This window comes from Perca fluviatilis, chromosome 16 (genome assembly GCF_010015445.1).
Source record: "Perca fluviatilis chromosome 16, GENO_Pfluv_1.0, whole genome shotgun sequence".
NCBI lineage: Eukaryota > Metazoa > Chordata > Actinopteri > Perciformes > Percidae > Perca > Perca fluviatilis.
Genome location: NC_053127.1, coordinates 26,944,421 through 26,968,989, shown reverse-complemented (window position 1 = coordinate 26,968,989; position 24,569 = coordinate 26,944,421). Strand labels below are relative to the sequence as shown.

Here is a 24,569-nt window from a genome sequence, read left to right as displayed (position 1 = left end):
TCATTAACTTATTATTAAGCATTAGTTGCAACTTTACAATAGCATCCAAATAATGTTTATAGATGGTTTACAAAACAATTATTAACCATTGACAAAGTATTAACTATCTAAACTATCTAAATGTATAAACCTATTATTTTATATTACACTAATCTATTGATAAAATAGCATGAATAAGGCTATAACATTACTAATAATTAGTAAACATTATAAATCATTTCATTGTTAAGTCTCCCCCATGAGGAATTCTAAGTAATGACAACAAAACTGTCGGCGCGTCCACATGATACAAGCCTTCCATGACCTCTTCCACACAGTTGCTAGTAACCAAGGAGGACACGGAGGATTAAATAAACATGGTGGACTCTTCAGAAGAGGTAATTATCTTCACTCCAGTTTCTGCCCGGGAAAGTCACAGTTGCCACAATCTTCTGAACACAGCCATACAGACAAATACAGAGAGAGTTTTGGCAATGGCTTGAATGTAACGGACGTTCATTAATATAAAAAATGTATGCACTAAAGCTTTAAAATAACTATACAATAAAGTTTAAATTACTATCAATATACAATTTATTAGTGATTGTTATTAAGTGTTACCTATGTTTCTATTAATAACACCATGATGACATCACATAACCTTTTAAGTTTCAATAAAAAGGCCATGCACTGTACAGCCTATAGGTTTTACTCATGGTGTATTAAGATATTATTTGTGTGTACGTCCTAACAACTGTCAAATTAAGCATAAAAGATTTAATGATTGATCTACACATGATTTGTTTGTTTTTTACGCTTAGCTATGTGTTGAGACTTGCTCTATCATTTCCATCAATGGTCCTCCACTATCTCAGCTATCCCCAATGTACCATCTATGATATACTATCAGTCAGCCAAGTATCTACAGCTAGGAGAGCATGTAGCACTTTCTTGTTTATTCCGTCAACTTCTGGAAGTTTCAATTGATGGGCTATATATTGCCGCTTAGAATAAACCTCTCGGGTAAAACGTAAATCTGAACGTTGATTACTGATTTTCTACACCTCAAACTGGCAACCTACATGTTGTTCAAGGGGAGGAGCTAATTCACACTCCGCAGTAGTTTCTGGAAGGAACCTCATGCTTGCACCATGGAGAAAGTGAGTGTCATACAACTATCTTCACAATTCTTTTTTAACCTTACGTTATCTTTAGAAATAATGATGAGTTCCTTCGATTATACGTGTCTTTACAATAATGCTTTGGAGGTTAGTGTAGTAAGCCACCTCTTTTCACTTGGACTTCACAGTTTGCTAATATCAGACAGCTAACGTTAGCTAGCTTGCTATTTTAGCGTCAATCCGGTAGTAATGTGTTTTGGTTGATGTTGTCCGATTGGGCTTGAGGTTGTTACCCAGCTCAAGGTATCTTGAAAACGCTAGTCTGCAATGTAACGTTAACGTTAGCTAGATAAACTGGAACCTAGCTAAATTGTGCAAACTTATCTAGCAAGGTTAACCGTTTGTTAATTTGTGTACGGCTGTGGCTAATGTATGATTGCACACGGCAAGGTTAGCTAACGTTAACTGTTAAGCTAACGCATATGACTTAAATTTATCACAGCTGCTTTATCATTGAGGTTTACCTGCCACTGCAGCCATTGCCATTGCCTTGATATAGCAATATACGCTAGCAAATCACGACAAGATACCCTTAACGCGAAGTAACTCCTTAGTTAGCAAATTATTGTACCCCAGCTAACATTAGCTAGCTCACAATGTGAACGCTATCATTATTAAGGTGACGGACAAATGAGAGCCATAATTAAGCCAGTAACGTTAGGTAAATCCCTGTGTGTTGAAATGTGTCAGAGGACCAACAGCTAAACTGCGACAGTCTGTCTGTAGCACATGCTGCAGGAGTATTTTTGGATCGGCTTCAGCGTTGTCCTCAGTAGCCTGCACTCAGACCAGAGGATCTTTCTAGATGCACACGGCGCCGCTGTCATGGCTACAGCCGCATTTTGTCGTGTGCCGCGTCCTCTCGAAAGTTCTGCAACTGGCCAGTTCAATTATTTGGGTGTATATAGTGTAATATCCTTCCAGACTCTATTTTCATTTTGACCGTATCTATTGGTTTGTGATTATGTGTGCATTCATAATGGCTAATAGAAGTGTACTGGGGTTTCTTGATGCACCAATGACAGCCTCCAAAAGAAAGCAGCATCATCATCATCATCAATTGCTAGACCTCACTCAGATGAACATTCAGAGTCAGCTTTAGTGGCCAAGAAAGTGTGAACACATACAAGGAATTTGATTCTGGCTTTTTGTTGCTCTTAAAGTACATACACAGAAATAGGCATATGGCTAAAAAGGACATCAAAGCTGACAAAGGTAAATGTATTAATTTGACTACTATACACAGATAAAACTTTGTATATAAAATAGTGTACATATACACATTCATATGCATACACATACATACGTACACATGTAGCTAAACAATCATCTCTGATGAGGATCTCTGAGCATTGTAAACAGTAATACAATAGGGCAATGCAAAGTGCAAATGTCCAGTTCTTGTCCATCCCTTGCTTGACTTGAGAACAATTACTTATTGTTTTTTCTTAATATTTGAGTATAGCCCTGGTTTTCGAAGTACACAGCTGCTTACATGGCTTTGGCTCATATTAATTGTGAGGACCATGAATTTACATTAACAAAATAAAGACATATGTTCTGGGTCTAACATGAACAGCTGAGTGGTTTTTTTTCAGTTCTGCCAGTGGCAGCTGCGAAAGATGTCTTCTCTGTAGTCAGATCTATATAGGGGATTATGTGCGTGTGCTTTTGTGTAATAGTTATAGAGCAGTCACAGCAGGAGAGCTGTAGTATTGTGAATGTGCCTCTGATTGAATTTTTCTGGCTCATAGGTTTCAGCATTGAAAGACCAGGGCAACAAGGCGCTGAGCGCAGGAAATATTGATGAGGCTGTACGTTGCTACACCGAAGCTTTGGCCCTTGACGGTTCGAACCATGTCCTGTTCAGTAACCGCTCAGCTGCCTACGCCAAGAAAGGCAACTATGAGAATGCTCTCCAGGATGCCTGTCAGACCATCAAGATCAAGCCTGACTGGGGCAAGGTGAGGTGTCATTTATTTTGCCATTATACTGTATGTATGACGTGTAAGAATACAAATTGAGAAGGCAATCTATATTCTTTCAATTTTGATCAACCAGGGCTACTCCCGCAAAGCTGCAGCATTGGAATTTCTTGGCCGATTGGAGGATGCTAAAACAACTTACCATGAGGGACTCCGGCAAGAGCCAAGTAATCAGCAGCTAAAGGAGGGTTTACAGAACATTGAGGCCCGGCTTGCAGGTAGGAACAGTTGATTTTGTGATGTCTTTTATTCTACATTACAATGTGGAAATTGTGTGAGTCACTTTTCCCTTCTACGTGGGTACAGGATTTAGCGATAGCTGCTGACAGGATCACTGCAGTAAAATCACATTGGGAGTGCTCAAGTTTTCAAAAGGAGAGTAGGCATTCCACTTAGGTTTTGAGTGTGATTCATTCAGTGGATAAGTATAAGGGGTTACAGAGGAGAGAAAGCTCTGTTGAATTTAATCCTAGACCAGTGCAAGATGGACTGGCCATATTGTTTTTACTAATAAACATAATTGTTTGCTTCACCAGAGAAATCAATGATGAACCCCTTCGCCCAGCCCAACTTGTATCAGAAGCTGGAGAGTGATTCTCGGACCAGTGCGCTACTGTCAGATCCCAGCTACAGAGAACTCCTGGAGCAGCTCAGGAACAAACCATCGGAGCTTGGCACGTATGTGCATTTTCAAAAATGTGTCAGCTTTAACGACAACGACTGAGAAAAAAAAAATAACTATCTTTTTGTTTCGTTGGGTAGAATTGCACAAACACTCTTACATAGTATTTGTAGGCCCACTGTTCCATATTCTTTTGATATTGTAAAGGATCCTCCTCTGTGTTGTGCCTCAGTAACCATTAGCATGTATAATATTGAGAAGGGATGGATCAGAATCAAAAATCTCAAATTAATTTGGAAAATGTGCATTAGCCCTGAATACTGTGGTATTAGAAATGCATTTGTTTGTTTGCCTAACTGTTTTGCAGGAAACTGCAGGATCCCAGAGTGATGACCACTCTCTCTGTGCTGCTGGGACTGAACCTCTCTGAGATGGAAGAAGAGGAGAACCCTACTCCCCCTCCTCCCCCCAAACCCAAAGAGACTCAGCCACCTCCTCCCAAAGAGGAAGACCTTCCCGAAAACAAGAGAAACGTAAAGTTTGATTAACTGATTCATCATACTTTTTTACTTTAAATGAGTTTTAGCCATTTTGCCTCTTCTGATGAATCCTTATTCTTAGTTGTTTTGTTTTTTTATCCTCCAATTTCCTTTTTTTATTTTTATTTTTTTGCAGGCCTTGAAGGAAAAAGAACTTGGGAATACTGCATATAAGAATAAGGACTTTGATGTGGCGCTGAAACATTATGAAGAAGCAATCAAACATGACCCCACCAACATGACCTATATATCTAATCAAGCAGGTACATAGTCTCACATGTTGGAAAAGCGATGACAGCCTCACACATTTGCACCGTTTGACCCATAAAGTTCATATATAGAATTATTCTGAGTTGTCCACCACAATCAATTCTCCTCCACAATCAGACTTTGTGATTATTTGGAGTTTCTGCCACTGGGCTAAGCACCACAACTAAATCCTCAGATTTGAGGAAACTCGTGATTGCCAACAAAACATGTTGTTGCATCATTGGGGGGAGGGAGGTATAGTCAAGTTTATTTATATAGCACATTTAAAACAACCAAAGTTGAACAAAGTACTGTACAGGTATGACATGCAACAAAGGTCCCACAGCTGGAATGGTAAACATTCGTCTGCCAAGGTGCTCCAATCGCTCAGAATTAGTTGCGCCACAGTTGATCCATGTTTTGTATGGATTTCGGTGCCACTTAAATGTCTGCGCTGCCCTCTGATGCTCCGAAACCAACATTGGAGGCAGCAGAAGCATCGCTGCATCTCACGCTAGTTAACACTAACGTTACACTTGGCAGCTGGTAACGATGTTAGCTTACCGTTAGCTAGTAGCTGGGTTAAACACGGTTAAAAAGCTGACCGCTAAATGGTGTAAAAGTGTCTGTATTTCACTGTAGAGAATTCCAACACCGGGACATACAACAGTCTGCCGCTGTAAACCTTGTGGTGCAATCAAAGTTATTGTAAAATATCCTTTTCTTATTGTTTTTTGTCATTAAACAGCAATTTACTAGTGAAGTTATTATTGTTAAAATTTATTATTACATTTTTAATAAATCATTTTAAATTCCCCTCTTTTTTTGTGCTGATCCGATCCGTGACTCAAAACTGTGATCCAAACCGTGAGTTTTGGGATCCGTTGCACCCCTACTCAGAATGCACTAAAATATTGACCCAACAGTGTTACTACCAGTTCAGTTCAGTTTAACCAGTATTTAAAACTGACATGATTATTAACTTAAAATCTTGACTTTGAATGTTAAATGTGTACTCATTTTTCTTATCACTTCAGCTGTGTACTTTGAAAAGGGAAATATGGAGAAGTGCCGAGAGCTGTGTGAGAAGGCCATTGATGTTGGCCGAGAAAACCGGGAAGACTACAGACAAATAGCAAAGTGAGTTCTATAGTATTTATTTATTTATTTATTTTTGTCTTTACTTGAGTGAATCTACCCACACTGCCCCTCAACCTTGAGTACAGGACTGGTATTTTGTGGATCTTATAGATTTACAAATTTAATTTTTTATTTTACAAATTACAAAATTATCGGTCTATTGAACTTGAATTTTTTTTCAAGAGCATAAACGTGGTTGTGTGACTGGGGTTGTTGGTATTTGTTAAGAATTTATTACTGAACTATTCTTTTCTTAAGTTAAGACCTCCCCCATTCTGAGTTTGTGGCTCTTATCATCTGTTGTCTCCTCCTTCTCTTTGTATAGGGCCTTGGCTAGGATTGGAAACTCCTACTTCAAGCAGGAAAAATACAAAGAAGCAGTTCAGTATTTCAACAAGAGTTTGACGGAGCATCGTACTCCCGACGTCTTGAAGAAGTGTCAACAGGTGCAGTGCAAGCGGGTTTCCTTGATTTTTCAACTGAATGTAGCTGAATGGCGACATTATTCAATTATTCAGACTTTACATTTTAGGTGGTTTAAAAAAAAAAGTTGTGCTAGACCTGCATGTGGACAGGGAATGAAAACATAAGTGGACACTTGACTTATACAATGATACTGTAATTGGTTCGGCAGGCAGAGAAGATATTGAAGGAGCAGGAGAAACTAGCCTACATCAACCCTGACTTAGCCCTGGAAGAGAAGAACAAGGGCAACGACGCCTTCCAGAAAGGTCTGTGTAATAGTTGTCGTGCACGTTGGTTGATCATTGTCATTTCATTCTTATTTTAAGAACTTGTATAAAGATGAACTCGTCTTTTATTTCCCACAGGAGACTACCCCTTAGCCATGAAACACTACTCCGAGGCCATTAAGAGAAACCCCAAGGATGCCAAACTCTTCAGTAACAGAGCGGCCTGCTACACAAAGCTGTTGGAGTTTCCACTTGCCGTGAAGGTACAGCCATCCTTACCACGCAACTCAGTGACTCAGTTAATGAAATTCTAACCTGACAAAAACAAATGACCTTAATAATCTTTTTTTTTTTTTTTTTCTTTTGTCAGGATTGTGAATTGTGCATCCAACTTGAGCCCACCTTCAGTAAGTAGAAAGCTTTGTATTTACCATTTAATTCAAATTTAGTTTGAAAAAGTTGTATTTTATGCTGTTAACTGTTAAGTTCAATTGTAGTTGGTTTAACACCTAAATGAAACACATCTGTCCACAGTAAAAGGCTACACGCGTAAAGCAGCTGCCTTGGAGGCAATGAAAGACTATTCAAAAGCTATGGATGTGTATCAGAAGGCTCTGGAGCTTGACTCTTCCTCAAAGGTATTTTAATTGTTACTACACAGCTCAGAAAATCATATCAGAATTTTCAAGGCCTTGAACACTACATATGTGACAATATTTTGGAGAAGTATGGAAATTTACTAGGGTATTTACATGATATTACATTTTCCAGTAAGGCTCAACTGTTGCAGGTTTAGTACTTAATCTAGTTACTGATCTAAATAATAGGTAATCACCTGAATCCCATTTTGTGATTCAAATAATGCAAAGGTCACTTTTCTGAAAACGGGTAACTTGGTAGTTATGTTGAAGTATCGATAGTGTTGGTAAGGGTTAGGTGACCATCAAAAAAAAATCTGAGCACCAAAATCTGTAAACCAGATCAAAAAGTAAGACATTTTGAAATACTCTGATGGTGTCTTATATTATGCTTTTTGGCTTTTCCCCTTTCATTTATTGTGTTAAATATGTTTTTGTGCACGTTATAGGTTTACAAAGTGAAAAAGCCCAAAGTCCACCCCAAAGGCACTTATCATCTTCCAGAGAAAACAGTGTTCACAAATTGCTCCAAACCGCTCTATTGTAGTCCAGCCTTTACTTCAGAGACAAACGCGTGCCACTTTGTAACACACTTTATAATGCTCGCCTAGCTGCTAGCATGTCTAGCACTCCCTCATACCAGAGAATGTCTAATAAGGGGAGAACTTCCACTCTCTGGAAAATTCCTGGTTGGTACAATGGGGCTAATAGGGATTGAGATGGGGAGTGAACAGGCTCTCCATAGACAGGCTCTGCTCATACTCTGCAACTGACTAGCTAGCAGTACTTACTGCGCATGTGCGTCTCCCAACAAAGATGGTACAGAAGTGAGATGCCTCACTCTGTAGCTAATACAGAGAGCTCAACACACAGGGTGAAAAGAGGAGCTGCAGCAATTTGCAGTACAACAAATATATGGTGTTTTCTGAAAATTAAACCACATCAACCTATTCTGGTACAACCTCTAAATACAATTATGAACCTGAAAATGAGCATAATATGAGCACTTTAAAGGTCCCATGGCATGAAAATGTCACTTTATGAGTTTTTTTTTTTTTAACATTGATATGCGTTCCCCCAGCCTGCCTATGGTCCCCCAGTGGCTAGAAATGGTGATGGGTATAAACCGAGCCCTGGGTATCCTGCTCTGCCTTTGAGAAAATGAAAGCTCAGATGGGCTGATCTGAAATCTTGCTCCTTAAGGAGCAAGGTTACCTCCTCTTTCTCTGCTTTGCCCGCCCAGAGAATTTGGCCCACCCGTGAGAAAGAGGCATCATGGCTTTCAAATGAGCAAAGTGGCAATTGGTCAAGGCCACACCCCCACACTCCACCTTGCCCCTCCCTCTCTCCTCGTCAATAGCTACAGACACAGAAATGGCACATACTAAGGAAAGCTCATTGTGGGACTGGCTCTAGTGGCTGTAATTCTGCACCAAGGCTGAATTTTGGGAAAGAGACTTCAGATACAGTATTATGGGACCACTAATGTCTATATAAAAGAGACTTCCGATACAGTATTATGGGACCACTAAGGTCTATATAAAAGCATCCAAAGAGCACCATGTCATGGGAACTTTAAGTGTTATTCATACTTGCTGGACAATGATCAATTGGCTTTTTTTTTTTTCCTTCATAATTTGCCCTCTCCACATTCAGGAAGCCACAGAAGGCTTACAGCGCTGCATGATCAATCAGACCACGAGGAATGACAGTCCTGAGGAAGTGAAGAAAAGGGCCATGTGCGATCCCGAGGTGCAGCAGATTATGAGTGACCCAGCAATGCGCATGATCCTTGAGCAAATGCAGAAAGACCCTCAGGCGCTTAGCGAGTAAGTTTACCAACCTTTTTTGTGTCACTTTCTGTCTCATGGCATGATGAATTTAACATTTTTACTTTTTTTCTGTTTGATCCTCAGCCACTTAAAGAATCCAGTCATTGCTCAGAAGATTCAGAAACTCATTGATATCGGACTGATAGCCATTCGTTGATGAGAACCAAGAGACTCAAAGACAACAGTGGAACAGCGTGCAAATCCCTCCAAAATATTACATCCTCCTTTCTTGCCTTCAATTTCGAAATGATGTTGTCTTTAGTCTCCCTGAGACTTGTGTGTGTTATGTTTTTAAAAAAAATCAGTTTCAGAACTTTTTCATTGAATTTAAGAAAGCATCTTGTATGTCATCTGGAAAAGTTTAGGACACCAGAAAACATAAAAAAAAAAAAAAAAACTGGATTCATGTGTAAAGATGCTCAAATACATCTTATAATAAACAGCACAATTCAGTGCACAAGTATGTGCAGTGTTTAAAGGGGAAATCCACCCTAAAGCAGATCACATATTCCTATTGGTTTATGTTTTAAGGAAATAAAACAAAAAAATAGAAGCATTTGTAAACTCAAAATAAAGAATATAATATAGATCACAAATTGAAATTGTCAACATTGGTCATGGTTCTTAACTCTCTTATTGTCCTCTTTTAGGCTTGACTAAACATGGTGCTTGCTGAGATGTCAAGTTTGTTTACATCACTTGGTCATCTCCCACACCTCAAGTGGAAAGCTGAATCTATCCTATCTACTGGCCACTCATGCAGGTCCTGAATCTTGTAAACATGTTAGGTATTATTTTTGTACATGAACTTTTTTAAGCTTGGCTTTCTTTGGTTTAATGGATGGTTTTGTGTGCAGCTAGTATCATAGGAAAGCGTTGAGCGTTACCTTGATCGTGGTGGCTAGAGTATTTATCTAGACAACTTGTAACAGACTTGAAAAACACTACTCTATTCCATTAAGAGTCTAGAGGTATTTTGCCATGAAAAGTGATTTAAGATTGGTCATTAACAGTTGAAGGTCCCATGGCATGAAAATTTCACTTTTATGAGTTTTTTTTTGGAGAAGTGCCGAGTTCCCCTAGCCTGCCTATGGTCCCTCAGTGGCTAGAAATGGAAATAGGTGTAAACCGAACTCTGGGTATCCTGCTCTGCCTTTGAGAAAATGAAAGCTCAGATGGGCTGATCTGGAATCTTCCCTATATGATGTCATAAGGAGCAAGGTTACCTCCCCCTTCTCTGCTTTGCCCGCCCAGAGAATTTGGCCCACCCATGAGAAAGGCAGACATCATGGCTTGAAAACTGGCAAAGCATGGCAGTTGGCACCCTCCACCTTACCCCCAATAGCATTTAAAGCTACAGACACAATTCAAATTTAAGATTTGAAGGCAAGACTTGTTGCCAGTTGAAGTATTAGCAAGACAAAAAAATACTGTAAGAAATTCACTTCTCTGTGAGAAAGAGCATGATGAGTTTACCTAGTAGCAAAACAGTCCACGTGATTTGACGATGAAGTTTAACTTTGTGCAGTCAACATGAGGTGCGTCGATAATTCAAAGTCAAAGTAGATACTTTTGTCTGGCTTCAAAAATTGGTTTCCCAGACCTGAAAGTAGAAGGCTGCTGGTCAAAATGTGACAACTTGCTTGCCTTAAATATTTTAAAAAGGATGGGAATACTGTGATAGTTAAATGGTGGATTTACCTTTCTAAACTAGCAACTATTGGTTGAGTAATGGGGGTCACAATTATCTCACTTCAGGATGCATCTTTAATGTTTGTTGACTTGTCTTAGAGTGTCGCAGTGCTACCTGTCACTACTTCCTAAAGTGTGTTTTGCCCAGCGAAGAAGTTTTTTTATTTAGGTAAACCGTGCCAACCTCGCATAGCAGCAGACTGCTCAGCTTCTGTTTTCAGAGAGGAAATACTGGTATGTGTTTATATTGCTAAGACACTTCAGATACCTCAAAGTCAACACATCGTCATAGTATCTCTGCTATGGTTTCCAAGAGGGACTCAAATATGTTTGAAATGAACTGTGACACCTTTTTGTTTTCACATTAACAGAGCAGAATTGCTCTATCTGGATACTTTTTTTTTTTTTTATATAACTTATGGCAAACAACACAGCAGAAATGCAGGTGTGAGAATTTCAACATCAAAGTCCATTTTAATCATAAACGACACGCAAAACAAACATGGAACTCTCATGATGCAAAATAAATTGTCCAGAGAACAGTAATGAACCAGTGGAAATCACGTGTAAAGTGAATTATACAGTATCTGAATGTATTTTAAAGGTCAGTGGTGGCTTTTTTGTCGTATAATAAGACCAACAGTGTTGACAGTGACTCAATGCAGTAGTAGACCTACAATCTATAGTACGGCCTTAGTGTGATTTTAAACCTAGCAGTGCACACAAATAAAAAGTACAATAAGAGATTCTTCATACAAACAATTATGCTTGTCATCATTTATACACTTAAAGCGTAAAATGGCATCTTCAACATACAGTACTGTTAATATGTTGTATATATTGGCAAATATAACTTTCCACAGTTTGGGCATATACAAGTTGAATGAATTCCTTGTGTCACAAAGGTTAACGTAAATGAAACATTTTGTTAGTGCTTGAAAAACCGTGATAAGTGTACATACACCGGCACATACGGTTCGCATGTCAACTGTAATCTAGTTAAAAGGTGCTGGGGACTCAGGGACCCCACAAAAACCTTATGAGCCACCCTAGACCATGTATCGTTATTGCCCAGACCCATGGTTTTTCAGCCATTTGAACGTTCATGTTAAATTATTTGGTTGTATATGGTGAGAAATATGCACAATGTATCTCCAGTTTATCATACGGATTGAAAAATGTAGCTAACTAGCTACCGTGTTTGAAAGGTTCTAGTTAATCCTGTTCTCATCTAACCCGTTGTCCTGCAGCATCGCTCCTCCCACACTGAGGGTTCACGTCATCACGTGACTGACCGTCGCCCAGGTTGTGTCGAAAGCATCCTGGAATATAGCACTTAGCTAGCTAGCTATCCGCTGACAATAAATATTAAGTGAAGTGCAAATATTTTTTACAATGGGCGAATTGTTACCGTGGCTCTAACGTTAGTGGAGGCAAAGGAAGATAAGAACCTACCCAAACTGGCATTTCCAACATGGCTGAAGAAGCCAGTTAACAAAGCTAACGTAACTATACATTAGCGTTAGCCAACGTTCAAACTTTGACGGGCAATAGCAGCAATTCGTTAGCTAGGTGCTAGTTTGCCAATTTACTACTAACGTTACCATTCCACCCAGCCAGGTAACATAGCTATCTTGTTATTGTATCAATTAGCTGTGCTAACTTAGTAGCGTCGTAGGTGTTAACACACTAGCTAACTAATTACGCGTTATTTTGATCAGTCGTTGATGCAAAACTTGCGTTAACGTTATTACTAAATAACGTCAGCTAACGTTAATTATGAATGTTTAAGTTACAACTGTTAAGCCGCTAATGCTAACGTTAGCTATTTAAACTTCACTGTAACTTTTATGAACACAATTGCTTAAAATCAGATTCAATACTAATTATCTTTCACGTAGCTAATAGTGAAAAATAAAGCGAACAGCAGCTGTAAAGTGAATAGCTAACGTTGCAAATCTGTGTTTTGTGATTACTTTCGGCCAATCGCATGTTATAAATAATGCGAAACGCCAGAATGTCAAACGCATGGGGATTAACGTTAGGGCAGCAGTATTGTCTAGAAAACACAGCTGTCCGGTCATTTCGGTAATCCTTGTATTCTTCATAATGCAGCTAACGTTACAGCTAGATGTTTATAACTGCTGAACGTGTAGTTTAACGTTAAAGTCTTGTAACGTTATACCTAAACATTTGGCTACTTGCTTCATCTTAAACAGTCTGTATAAGTCTATAGTCCACTTTAATTCAAGTTATGTCTGGGGACGCATCTGATAGTAGTGATGACTCCGATACAAAAACAAATGAAAAGGCCTGCACCGTCAAGCATCAAATCACCAATGGTAAGTCAAGTATACGGTTTGTAATCAAGCACGTTATATACACTGCGTAACCACAAATATAGAAACCCCTGCACAGTGTAATTAATTCCATCATTTAATGTATACATTTGTGAAACGTATATTTTTGTAATTGTTAAAGCTTTGTCAGTTACAAAAATACGTCGGATTGCATTACATTGCAAAGTGATTCTAACATTTATTTTATCGAACAATATTATATCGAAAGTGTCGCAATAAGTATGCAATATTTTGTTTATTTTATTTCTAGTATATAATGGATTTTTATGTCCTTCAGTAATTCAAGTAATTCATTTGAAAAGATTTTGCCCAACCATGTGCCAAGCTTTCAGAGCATCCGTGTGTAAGACCCAAGGAGACCTGTTGTTGCCTTATAGTTTGTTTATGGAAGTTGTATATATCTTAGAAAATAATTTATAGTGTTTAAATCTTTAAAAACAATCTACACAGAATCGCATAAAGCAGATAATTGCTGCTGTAATCCCTTACTGTGTTGAAAATTTCAGGTTAGTGGCAGATTTAGCTAGTGGTTAGTGGTCTCACTCGATATTTTTCATCAGCTGTGACGAGTAATATATTACTGTACTTACTGTGTAGATATTCATTAAAGTGCAACAACCTTTTAATCTATAGAGAAAAGTGCAGCAGGTGACATTGTCATAAATTATAATCCAGCAGCTGCTAACTAGTGAATCTTCAAAACATTGAATTTAATACATATTTATATCAGATGCATGTCTTTCACTCTTACAGCTTTTTACACGTATAGTAAAAGTATTATTACTTTGCCGTTATATGCTTTTTTTTTTGTAGAATGCTGAAAGTCAAACACAGTTCATGTGTTGGGCTAAATTGACAAACTCAAAGTTGGAGTATGGCATCTATTAAAAGAAGATAGCTAAAAACAGCAGGCAGCAGAAATTGAGCATATTTGCCGTATCTTTTAATTGTGGTATTTTCTTTCTGCCACTAGCTAACCTCACAGGTCACACTGAGAGGGTCGGCATGGAGAATTTTGAGCTGCTCAAAGTCTTAGGCACTGGAGGTAAGTGTCTACATGAAGCATACGATATAAATGCAGTTATTGTCAAACCTGAAGAGAAAAATTAGAAGGATGCCAGTATGAGGTATACCCAAAGCAGACAGGGTGTATTTTCCTGCCATGGTTAAATATCTTAAGGGTAAAGTGTTTCAAATTAATTTTTGTTGAGTGTGAAGAGAAAGCCTGCTGTCCCTGATGACATAAATGCTGGTAAAACATTTCTTTACATTCATATCCTGGTGTGGAAGTAGCAAATCATTAAGACAGAATAAGAACATATCTGAAAGTTTATAAGGTAGACTGTAGATGTATCTGTTGTTAGATATCATCCATAATGTATACCTATGAGAGATCTGAGAGGCTGTTTCTATCAACAAAACAACCCATGCATAAATTGTGTGTGCAGGAATGTTTTTTGCATATATTCCAGTTCAGTTTTCCTTTTTACTAGAAGTAATTTTAACTACTGGATGAAATATTTGTTTGTCTTTGTCTAGCTTATGGAAAAGTGTTTTTGGTCAGGAAGAACACCGGTCATGATGTGGGCCAGCTGTATGCTATGAAGGTGAGATTATTTGTCTAAAGTATTAAACTAATTGTGATCAAGAAAACTTTTTACGATTTCTTTTTTAATTTTTTAATTTTATTTTTTTTATGTAAATGATTCACAGATTTTGCTTTTATTCAAAATGTATTTAGAATACTTGCACAGCACAAGTTTATTTTGATTACTACCCTAGGTGTTAAAGAAAGCAGCTATTGTTCAAAAGGCAAAGACAACCGAACATACTCGCACTGAGAGGCAGGTGCTGGAGCACATCCGCCAGTCTCCCTTCCTGGTCACGCTCCACTATGCCTTTCAGACGCAGAGCAAACTCCACCTCATCCTGGGTGAGTGGTGGCACACTACAACCGCATATGGAGAACTTTCCTCAGTCTTAACAGTGCGAAATAGATGTTCTCTTTATGTTTCTGTTTATTACCGTTTGTCTATTTGTGGACATTTTGTGCACGTGTGCTTGTGTAATTTTTGTATCATGTTTCTTCATTCTCCTTGTGTATTTTCATGTGTGCGTGTGTGAGTACAGACTATGTGAGTGGCGGGGAGATGTTTACTCATTTGTACCAGAGGGATCACTTTCCTGAGGAGGCGGTGCGGATTTATATTGGGGAAATAATCCTGGCTCTGGAGCACCTGCACAAGGTGGGTGTTGATCCTTCCAGCTCTGTAACTTCAAGCTACAATTATCGGCAGAAGAAAGACAAGCACACTTACAGAGACACTACACCAACATATCACCTTTTATATTGTTATATGCTGATGTGTTGACAAGCAGTTGAGCAAGCTGTCGCGTAATTACACAAATATAGCAGACACAGAGTAACATCACCACCCCATTGGAGGCCTGACAAATGTAGGTGCCATATTTGGTGGTAACCACCAACATCTTGGTTAAATAAATGGGCCTTTAGCTGCAAAATGTTTGACTATCTTCACCAGATATTCGCTAAGTTTGTCTGTCGTTTGGTGAAGGAAGGGCAGGAAGTCCCCTCTGGGCTCTTACTTAACTGCCTGAAATACTCTCGAGCTCACCAAAGTTAACTAGTTGTTACCCAATAACGTTAAACAACTACTGTTGCTGTAAGTGTTGCTCTTAACCCAGGTCAGGAACTTCAAAAACATTTTTAAAAATGAAGTGCACAGACCACCGTGTGGAAGGGAGGTAGAATGTGTGCATTTTCAGGGTTGTTTTGAGAACATTACGAGTACACCCTGGATGTTTTTATTAATTAGCAGTAGTGTGTAACATTCTAAGTTTTGACCTTCAGCAGATGAACTGGATTCACAGTGCAGCATTTAAATAAATAAATAAATCTTGACAACATAAACAACATAATGATGACTTTTATGGGTCCTTGCTTTGGATAGCAACAGCACCCTTGGTGACTAGTATTCTCATTTCCTGAGGTGATGTTGCAATTAGGGGTTGCACTTCCATTTGTCTAGGCAGTGTTTACTTTGACAAGTTTAGGGATTAAAACCTCTCAATGGGGTTGGGTTGGCATTATACTGCATGTCAGCTCTGTTCACACATTGCTGCACTTGCAATAAATATAACTGGTCATTTTTCACTGTGTTTGTTGTTCAGCTTGGGATTGTATACCGAGACATCAAATTAGAAAACATTCTTCTAGACAGTGAAGGCCATGTGGTATTGACGGATTTTGGGCTTAGCAAGGAGTTTCTGGAAGAAGAGGTATGTAAACACGATACCAAAATCTAAACATGTGGACACTGATACATAAATTGTGAGTTATCTGTTATTGCAATCCTAACAATATTTTATTCATATAAGACAAGAACATTTGTATTGTTATACTTTGTCTTCCTGTTTTTTCATTACAGAAGGAAAGGACCTACTCTTTCTGTGGCACCATTGAGTACATGGCACCTGAAATCATCAGAGGGAAATCTGGGCATGGCAAGGTAAATGTATGAGAGTAAGGCAGCAAGCACTGAGGCCTGTACTACGAAGCAAGATCAACATGTCCTGGATTTCTTTCAGTTATCCGGCTTCACCTAACCTAACAACCGCGGTCCCGCATAACCTGTACTACGATGCTGGTTATCAACTAGTTCAGTCAACTCAGGGTTTCCCAATCCAGCGGCGCGCGCGTTCACATAAAAGAGGCGGTGTTTGCACACCACGACCAATCGCAAACATCTACCAGAGCAGCATATTTTAAACAAGAAGAGCAAACTATAATTCAACATAAATATGAAGAACACAGACAGCGGTTTTACAGGCATAACGCGAAACAGTCGCTGCTTCCTAAAACAGGAAGGAAAGCTGGCAAAAAAAATTAAATAAATAGCCGCTGTAGATGTTTAAATCACAACGCTTATTAATATCACTTCCTCATCAGTCAGGACCAAGATCTGACCATAATTACACTTGTGCTTTCCATAAACTGTCGTTGCTTTAGCCTATAATTTTAGTTGCAACCCTGGCAGTGGGAAGCGATCGTGAGAGCAAATAAAAAATATAAAAAAATAATTCAAACCGATGTGCGCATTGGCGACACACGGCTCAAGAAGCCGATATGTAATTCCCTCCCATTTATAATATATATATTTCATACAAATACCAATCAGGGAATGTTAACAGGGTTGTCGATCTCTAAATGTTTTAACTTTTATGAGCGCATCTCTCTCTCTCTCTCTCTCTCTCTCTCTCTCTCTCTCTCTCTCTCTCTCTCTCTCTCTCTCTCTCTCTCTCTCTCTCTCTCTCTCTCTCTCTCTCTCTGCACCGAGCTACGCCTGATCTTCTTTAAGAATGGTGACGCCGTTATCAATCGAGTATTGATTGGTCAGTAGGCGGTGCTTTTACACCGGTTGATCTCTGATCTCCAACTTAACCTGCTCCTGACCAGGTTAGGTGTTCAGTATGAGTTACCACGGCGATTGAACCCGATAACAACTGATCCACCTTCGTAGTACAGAAAATCCTGGGTTGAGCCTTAAGTTAGCTCGTTAACGCCAAATCCTGCTTCGTAGTACAGGCCTCTGGTGTTCAGTGTTCAGATAATGCAAGTGTTCCATTGAGATCCTTGGGACTTAACCATTTAGCTGTAGATATTTAAATTAAAGTTAAAGAGTAAATGCTGTAGAGCCGAGTTTAGACCACAGGAACTTTCCCCCGGAACTAGGAACCTTCTGAGGACTGTTTCGACCTCATAGACCAGGGTCTAAATTGACTTTTGGGGACATTTGGGGTGGGGTTTGCAGGGATGACTGATTGGTCAAACACACAGAGCGGCTGCTTCAACTCACTGACTGCTTCATTCTTTAATCAAGGAAGTACTCTTAGTATCGATTTATGACCATTTTAGGACGACAGAGGAAATTTCTCTTTGTTTGATAACATTAAAATTACATTTAGGTTTTGCTCTCAGCTTCTCAACTTATTTTAAAAGAAGACAGTGAGAAATTTGATTTGAAAAAGATTTGTGCGAGCCAGTGGCCACACTGAACTGCAGGGTGCAGACTTGTGTCTCGGGCGAGCGACTGAGAGAGCGTGGCGGTGTTGTGAAAGAGAGAAATAAAACCTTATTTTCTGATGGTCTCTCAGCGGTTTTGAGGCACAGTGAGACAAAATCCATTCATTTTCTTTCCAAGTGTTTTTTTTAGATAATATAAACTAGTTATTTATAAAATAAATAACTATTCAAAATCAACAAAATTGAAAAGGATGTTGTCTGAATGAATAAAACAATAAAGCAACTAATCTACCCTCCAAACTACAAAGTAGGCCTATGTTCAGTTGCAACAATTAGACTAAGCTCTCCTCTCCTCTCCTCTCCTCTCCTCTCCTCTCCTCTCCTCTCCTCTCCTCTCCTCTCCTCTCCTGTCCTGTCCTGTCCTGTCCTCTCGAGTCTTCTTGCTATGCCCTCTCTCCTTCTATGTTGTATACACACACAAACACTCGCCTCAAATATACACAGAGTTAATGCATGTTTGTTTGATGTTATTTGCCTGACAAAGGAACTACCTAGCCTACCAGAGTTTGCTTGTTTTCATTGACGACACTATTTTACACCAGACAAACTGGCTTGTTGTTAAGCTGATAAGCTTAACTGTGGACTATTGCATTGAGAGGTTTTGATAGTAGTTTCATTTCACAACAATGACAAACAAATCTGAGGCTTAGGGCGAACTAGGGCAAACTCTTTTTTTGTTACCTGGCTGGCTGTCACCAATGAAGCAGGTCATGGAGATGTGGATGCTGCTCTGCATGGTGCTCGTTTTGTGTGCGTTAACTGTGGTGGCTGTGACAAGGAAAGTCGAAGAGGGAGGGGCAGGGGGCTTGTGCTGTCTCACAGTCATCTAGTCAGAGGCCAAAAGGGCATGTGCTAGAGCACCACCTGGGGGCTATCTGTGCATGTGGTTGTACCATACATTAGATCAAAACACAAGATTGAGATTTGTGGTTATGGAAGGCAATCATTGTCATAAAAGACAACCCAGGTACCACTAAATAAATACACAGTGGGTGTCTTATCTGCTAAAAGTTTGTCCTTTTTCCTGTAATGTTTTTTTTTAACCTGTTTTCTCCTTCAGTCGGTAGATTGGTGGAGCCTTGGGATCCTGATGTTTGAGCTTCTAACGGGCGCATCTCCTTTTACCTTGGAGGGGGAGAGGAACTCCCAGAGTGAGGTGTCAAAGTGAGTGTGGCCAACCTCGTCTCCATAAAACATACATTATATTCAAATTATCAACCTTCCTTTTTCCGTATCTCAGACATTTTGTTGGGAAGTACCTTCTTTCATTAATCTATTTAGCACAAATTGGAATTGCAAAATTATACATGTGGTTATCGTTAACAGTGAAAATCTTAAAGCTGCTCTAGAATGTTGTCATACAGTATCATATGAGTATACTATGTTACCAAAATGGGCATTATTTTTTATCCTTGACTATCTTCTCCACCCCTCTCCCGTCAGACGTATTTTGCGCTGTGATCCTCCGTTCCCCTCTATGATTGGACCCACTGCTCAGGACCTGCTTAAGAAGTTGTTGGTGAAAGATCCCCACAAGAGGCTGGGCTCTGGACCACGAGGGTCTGAAGACATCAAAGCACATACCTTCTTCAAGGTCCTACTCACCTCAACTGCCAGTCACTTCTTTTATCTCTCTTCCCCTGTCACCTCTTCTCATTCATCCTTAACTCTCTCCATCTGCTTTTCGTTTCCTAACAGGGACTGAACTGGGCCGACCTAGCACAGAAGAAGTTGCCAAGTCCATTCAAGCCAGAGCTGAAGAGTGAACTTGATGTGGGGAACTTTGCTGAGGAATTCACTGGGATGGATCCTGTGTACTCTCCGGCCAGTACGCCACCAAGCACTGACCGCCTGTTCCAGGTTAGTCATTGCTGTCTGAACCTTGACCTTTTTTGAAAAGCTGGAGTTCCAAAATAAAATAATTGTAAATAATATAACTGCCATCTGAAAAAAACATTCTGACAAAGTGAGTGCTCACCTAATCGTGAGTTTGGGGAATTTGAGGTAGTATTTCTCTCTCGCTCTCTCTCTCTCTCTCTCTCTCTCTCTCTTAAAGCTGATTATTCAAAGTGTAGTACCTCATCATACACCTAACATTACTTCTGTAATTTTAGGGATACTCCTTTATTGCTCCCTCCATCCTGTTCAACAAGAACGCAGTTATGGGAGACTTTGTACAATCCCAGATTGGGGCTGATCGTCCAGCTTCAGCCTCCGTTCAACGCAGTGCAATGTTAGAGGTACGGATCTTGTCTTAAGAAGCCATTTTGGTAGATCTGTCCTTGATTACATTTTTTTGCAGTTGACTAACACTCATACGATTTTGTTGACTTATCGGTTAGTTTATTTAATCGACTTTCTTCACAAAGAATTATGCAAGAGCACTACTTTAAGTCTTGTGTTTTCCAGAGATGTGCTCATAGGTTTCTTGGAAATAAGTTATTCTGCATGAAAAAAAGCCTAAAACATGACTAATTGACTAAAGAACGTTCGATTAGTTGACTAATCAACTAAAAAGGGGATGCCCTAAATTTTGGATTAAGATAGTTATGTTTTTTGGGCAATTAGGGTTTTGCAAAACCAGCGTATCTTAATTGGAAGCCCTTCTGTAATCTAGACAGATGTAAAATAGCATCTAATATAGGCAGTGTTTCTTAATTGAGAAAGACAGGAAGGAAATGAGGAAAATAAACTATTTGATTAAGCCTATGTTATTAACCAAAGTTGGCTTACCTTATTTCACATCATGTTTTGTCGTATTTTATCAAGGGCTAGGCAAGATTGAAGAAATATAAACATTATCAGGAGACCCTGTTCTCAAAGCATTTTATAGTGTTACAGTATCTGTTTAGAAATGGAAAATCTCAGGTCAGCTTGTCTAGTTGATCACATTAGACTGTGTGAAGTAAAGCTACTGCATTGTTTTCAGCCAGTAATCTGAGAAATCTGATGTAATAATGTATTTGTATTCTTTAAAAAAAAACAAAAAACAGAAGTGTACATCATGGCTCGTTATATTTGAGGAAATCCCACAGTATGATTGCAGTGATACATGATTTTGGATAGATGTTGATATACTGACCAGCACGGTTTCATCTGAGTTTAAATTCAAATTGTATCTCTGTATAAATCTATAGCAAACCCTTCTCAAGTATATAAATATTGACTTTTCAGGTTGTATCACACATTGGCCAATGCACACCAAAGCCAGGTCCTTTTAACACTGCTGGAAGCCATATCCTATTGCACGAGGGAAACAACAAACGCAGTACATCTCCTTTAACAGTGTGACTCATACCATCGCTTCTTTGTTCAGGAATCCCATTTTTTTCAGCACTATGAGCTGTGTCTTCATGGGCCACCCCTAGGCGAGGGTAGCTTCTCTGTGTGCAGGAAATGCCGACACAAGCAAACTGGCCACGAGTATGCCGTCAAGATCGTCAGCCGCAGGTAAGTGGAGATGTGATGCTGCTGCACCATCTCAGTAATAACTTTGAGTTTGTGTGCATTACTATGCTCTACAGTGTCACTGTACTGTGGTGGTATAAAGCACAGAATGTGCTTGTTGACATGTGTTAACTGTCTGTCTAAACTGTATTGACTGTGTTAGAATGGAGGCAAACACCCAGAGGGAGGTTGCTGCTTTGAGGCAATGTGAGAGTCACCCAAACATTGTAAAGCTGCATGAAGTCTATACTGATCAGGTACAGTGGAGGAAACCCACACAGGATGGCATGTGCAAATACTGATATACTGTAATATTAACACAACAAATAGTGAATATACTGTATGTACTTTCAAGGATGGAAACTTAAGCAATGTGCAACAGCAAAACCATTGCATGAACTCTTCTTTTCTCTTCTCTATCAGTACCACACATATTTAGTGATGGAGCTTCTGGGAGGTGGGGAGTTGCTGGAACGGATCAAGAGGAAGAAACTCTTTGGAGAGGCCGAGGCCAGTCAGCTGTTACAGAGCCTGGTCTCAGCTGTTAGCTTCATGCACGAGAATGGAGTCGTGCACAGAGACCTCAAACCAGAGGTGGGCTGGGCTAGGCTTTGATGGCTTGATTAATTCCTTAGAATATACAGTTAAACCAAGTAAAGTGATGACTAGACTCTAATGACACAATAGCACCGAGCAGTGTCTTGTGCACAACACATGCATGTATGTATGATTCTTTATATATGAAAACAGTCAGTCTAAAATAATTGCATGCATAATTCTACTCTATCACATCATATTGAAATAAAAAATACATAAAATAAAATAAATAAATAAAAATGAAACTTCCAGAGAAGTTGGATGTCAGAAAGGAAGCCATGGCATGTGGATTTTTTTGCCCGAGTAATGTGGTTAGTGAGATTAGTGGGAATGATACCAGTGTGAAGATTTAATTGTCTCAGTATTTTTCCACTGTGAACTGCATGTGTTCTGTGCGCCCCTAGGATGTTTAGCATAAACTGGCTGAATACAGAGTTATAACCGACCAGCTTGATATGTAGGGATGTTAGTGTGTGTGTGTGTGTGTGCATTCATCTGTACATGATTTAATCGAGGTAAACACAGTGGACAACTGTATAATGCATAATGTCTCTACTGCGGTACGGCACTTTCCAAAATGAAGGCTGCAGATTTATAACACACACATCCTGCCGTCTTCAGATGGCTGTGGGATTTAATTAACTGAAGGAGAAGGCTTTGATATAGTATAAAGCTGCTGGGAATGGCAGATAGTTGTAAGAATCGGCAATTAACTTTTAGTTCTGCACAGAGTGCAGGGTACTGGGATGCCTGTTGTAATCGCATAAACTTAAATTTTTGATGCCATTCTAAATGCATTTACTGGTTGGAGGGCATTTAATTAAAACAAGTTTATCTACATTATTCCATAATTCCTGCACATTGCTTCTTAACTATTGAGCTTGCGCTTGTTGACAGAATCACCAAATGATGAATCATGGTCAGATGAGTGATGTGGAAAGAGCTGTTGTCCAACTGCATTTAATCAAATTTTCACCAAAATATCAAAAACTAATCTGTTTGACCTGTACTCCCACATTTGCACCACATGTGCTGCACTGGGCACAAAAATACCACACACACACGGGTAAAGCATACAGGAACATACCAACTTGCAGTATTTAGTGGTAGTGCTAGTATTTACTATTGGTATTTAGTAGTCTTTGCTCTGTCAGGAAAGTAGAGCGTAAAAAAGAACAGAAACATGAGAGCGGATGATCATGGATTTGATTTGTTTCCCTTGCAGAACGTGCTGTTTTCAGGTGAGGGGGAGGACTCTGTGCTGAAAGTAATAGATTTTGGATTTGCCCGCCTGTGCCCTGCAGGCAGCGCCCCCCTGCAGACTCCCTGCTTCACGCTGCAGTACGCTGCGCCTGAACTTTTTGAGAGTGCAGGATACGACAAAGCCTGTGACCTCTGGAGTCTTGGGGTCATCCTGGTAATTTAACTTAAATCTGCTGATTCTGACTCATCAGTAGGGCTAACTGAAGTACTAATGACTCTCTGTGTGTATTTTCATCAGTACACCATGCTGTCAGGCCAGGTGCCATTTCATAGTGAGCAGCGGGGGATGACCTCATCATATGCTGCTGACATCATGCAAAAGATTAAAGAGGGCGATTTTTCATTGGACGGGGATGCCTGGAAGGGCGTATCGGAGGATGCCAAAGAGCTTGTTAAAGGTATGTGATATAGTTAAAGTGACACATTTGTGGTCTGCCTTAATTATTTGGTCAACATTACAAAACTAACATAGTATGTTCGTTGGTGGTTTCTGCCTGCCCTGTTGGAGAATGTGATGGTGGATGGTGTAGGGAGTTCCAGTGCTTGTAGGACTCGTCAGCAGTCTGAGAAATGCTTTTTCCCACATCCTCTCTTTGCCAGTCAGCTTGTTTTGTCTGCGTCTCTTATATCTTGTTCTCTTGTCTTTGTGTTTCTTTGACTGTTTTATCCCTGTCCTCTATCATTTAAGGCCTACTGACAGTGGACCCAGAGAAGCGTCTTAAACTCTCTGATCTGAAGGAGAACAGCTGGCTGCAGGGCGGAGCATCCATGTCCACCACTCCTTTGTGCACTCCAGATGTGCTAGAGTCTAGTGGGCCTACTGTCCGCACCTATGTCAATGCCACCTACAAGGTAATAGCATTGTGCACAGAATTTGGCAAAGTTCTTAAAATAGATGATTGCGTGCACTTGAATGAATGAATGTTTCATTTTACTTTTCTTTGTTAATTCCTCTCACCAGGCTTTCAACCGTGGTAAGAGAGAGGGCTTCTTTCTGAAAAGTGTTGACAATGCTCCCCTTGCAAAACGCAGAAAGCTGAAGATGACAAGTACAGGTGTTGAGACCCGATGGAGTTCATCCTCATCTTCCTCCTCTTCTTCCACTTCCTCCTCTGCCTCCGCCTCTGCCACAGCATCCAAAATACAGCCAAAGCAAACTGTGACCACAAAGCAAACTGTGACCACAAAGCTAAGCCTTTGCAGGCGAGAGACAGAGAGAGCAAAAATGGAGGAGGTACGTGTGCGATGA

The 24,569-nt window shown here is 39.7% G+C and overlaps 2 protein-coding genes across 3 annotated transcripts; both read left to right on the top strand.

Moving 5' to 3' along the window:
• The first annotated feature begins 991 nt into the window (after window positions 1–991).
• Window positions 992–9,453, top strand: stip1 (stress-induced phosphoprotein 1). 2 transcript variants are annotated; one of them, XM_039778274.1, is made up of 14 exons: window positions 992–1,139; window positions 2,915–3,124; window positions 3,222–3,363; window positions 3,682–3,823; window positions 4,135–4,300; window positions 4,443–4,569; window positions 5,593–5,695; window positions 6,021–6,141; window positions 6,330–6,426; window positions 6,526–6,650; window positions 6,758–6,794; window positions 6,922–7,025; window positions 8,682–8,854; window positions 8,942–9,453. In XM_039778274.1, exons 1-14 carry the CDS (start codon window positions 1,131–1,133, stop codon window positions 9,012–9,014), a joined length of 1,629 nt encoding a protein of 542 aa, XP_039634208.1. In that variant the 5' UTR covers window positions 992–1,130; the 3' UTR covers window positions 9,015–9,453. The 2 variants fall into 2 exon arrangements, with proteins under 2 accessions (XP_039634208.1, XP_039634207.1); XM_039778273.1 differs by lacking the exon at window positions 992–1,139 and adding an exon at window positions 1,185–1,247.
• Window positions 9,454–11,818: 2,365 nt separating this feature from the next.
• Window positions 11,819–24,569, top strand: rps6ka4 (ribosomal protein S6 kinase, polypeptide 4). Its single transcript, XM_039776746.1, has 18 exons — window positions 11,819–12,891; window positions 13,883–13,954; window positions 14,449–14,516; window positions 14,692–14,842; window positions 15,040–15,155; window positions 16,102–16,209; window positions 16,359–16,439; window positions 19,074–19,177; window positions 19,457–19,607; window positions 19,712–19,873; window positions 20,128–20,253; window positions 21,330–21,463; window positions 21,624–21,717; window positions 21,884–22,054; window positions 23,283–23,474; window positions 23,559–23,718; window positions 24,009–24,172; window positions 24,282–24,569. The coding sequence occupies exons 1-18, from the start codon at window positions 12,804–12,806 to the stop codon at window positions 24,567–24,569; spliced, it is 2,430 nt and encodes an 809-aa protein (XP_039632680.1). The 5' UTR covers window positions 11,819–12,803.

Excerpts from the sequence above, each read along its gene's own strand:
- rps6ka4 (XM_039776746.1), top strand. The coding sequence starts at position 12,804 with ATGTCTGGGGACGCATCTGATAGTAGTGATGACTCCGATACAAAAACA. Across the intron at positions 16,210-16,358 it reads AGGAGTTTCTGGAAGAAGAG|AAGGAAAGGACCTACTCTTT; the intron begins GTATGTAAACAC and ends TTTTCATTACAG. Across the intron at positions 22,055-23,282 it reads ACAGAGACCTCAAACCAGAG|AACGTGCTGTTTTCAGGTGA; the intron begins GTGGGCTGGGCT and ends TTTCCCTTGCAG.
- stip1 (XM_039778273.1), top strand. The coding sequence starts at position 1,200 with ATGATGAGTTCCTTCGATTATACGTGTCTTTACAATAATGCTTTGGAG. Across the intron at positions 3,364-3,681 it reads CATTGAGGCCCGGCTTGCAG|AGAAATCAATGATGAACCCC; the intron begins GTAGGAACAGTT and ends TTGCTTCACCAG. Across the intron at positions 8,855-8,941 it reads GACCCTCAGGCGCTTAGCGA|CCACTTAAAGAATCCAGTCA; the intron begins GTAAGTTTACCA and ends TTTGATCCTCAG.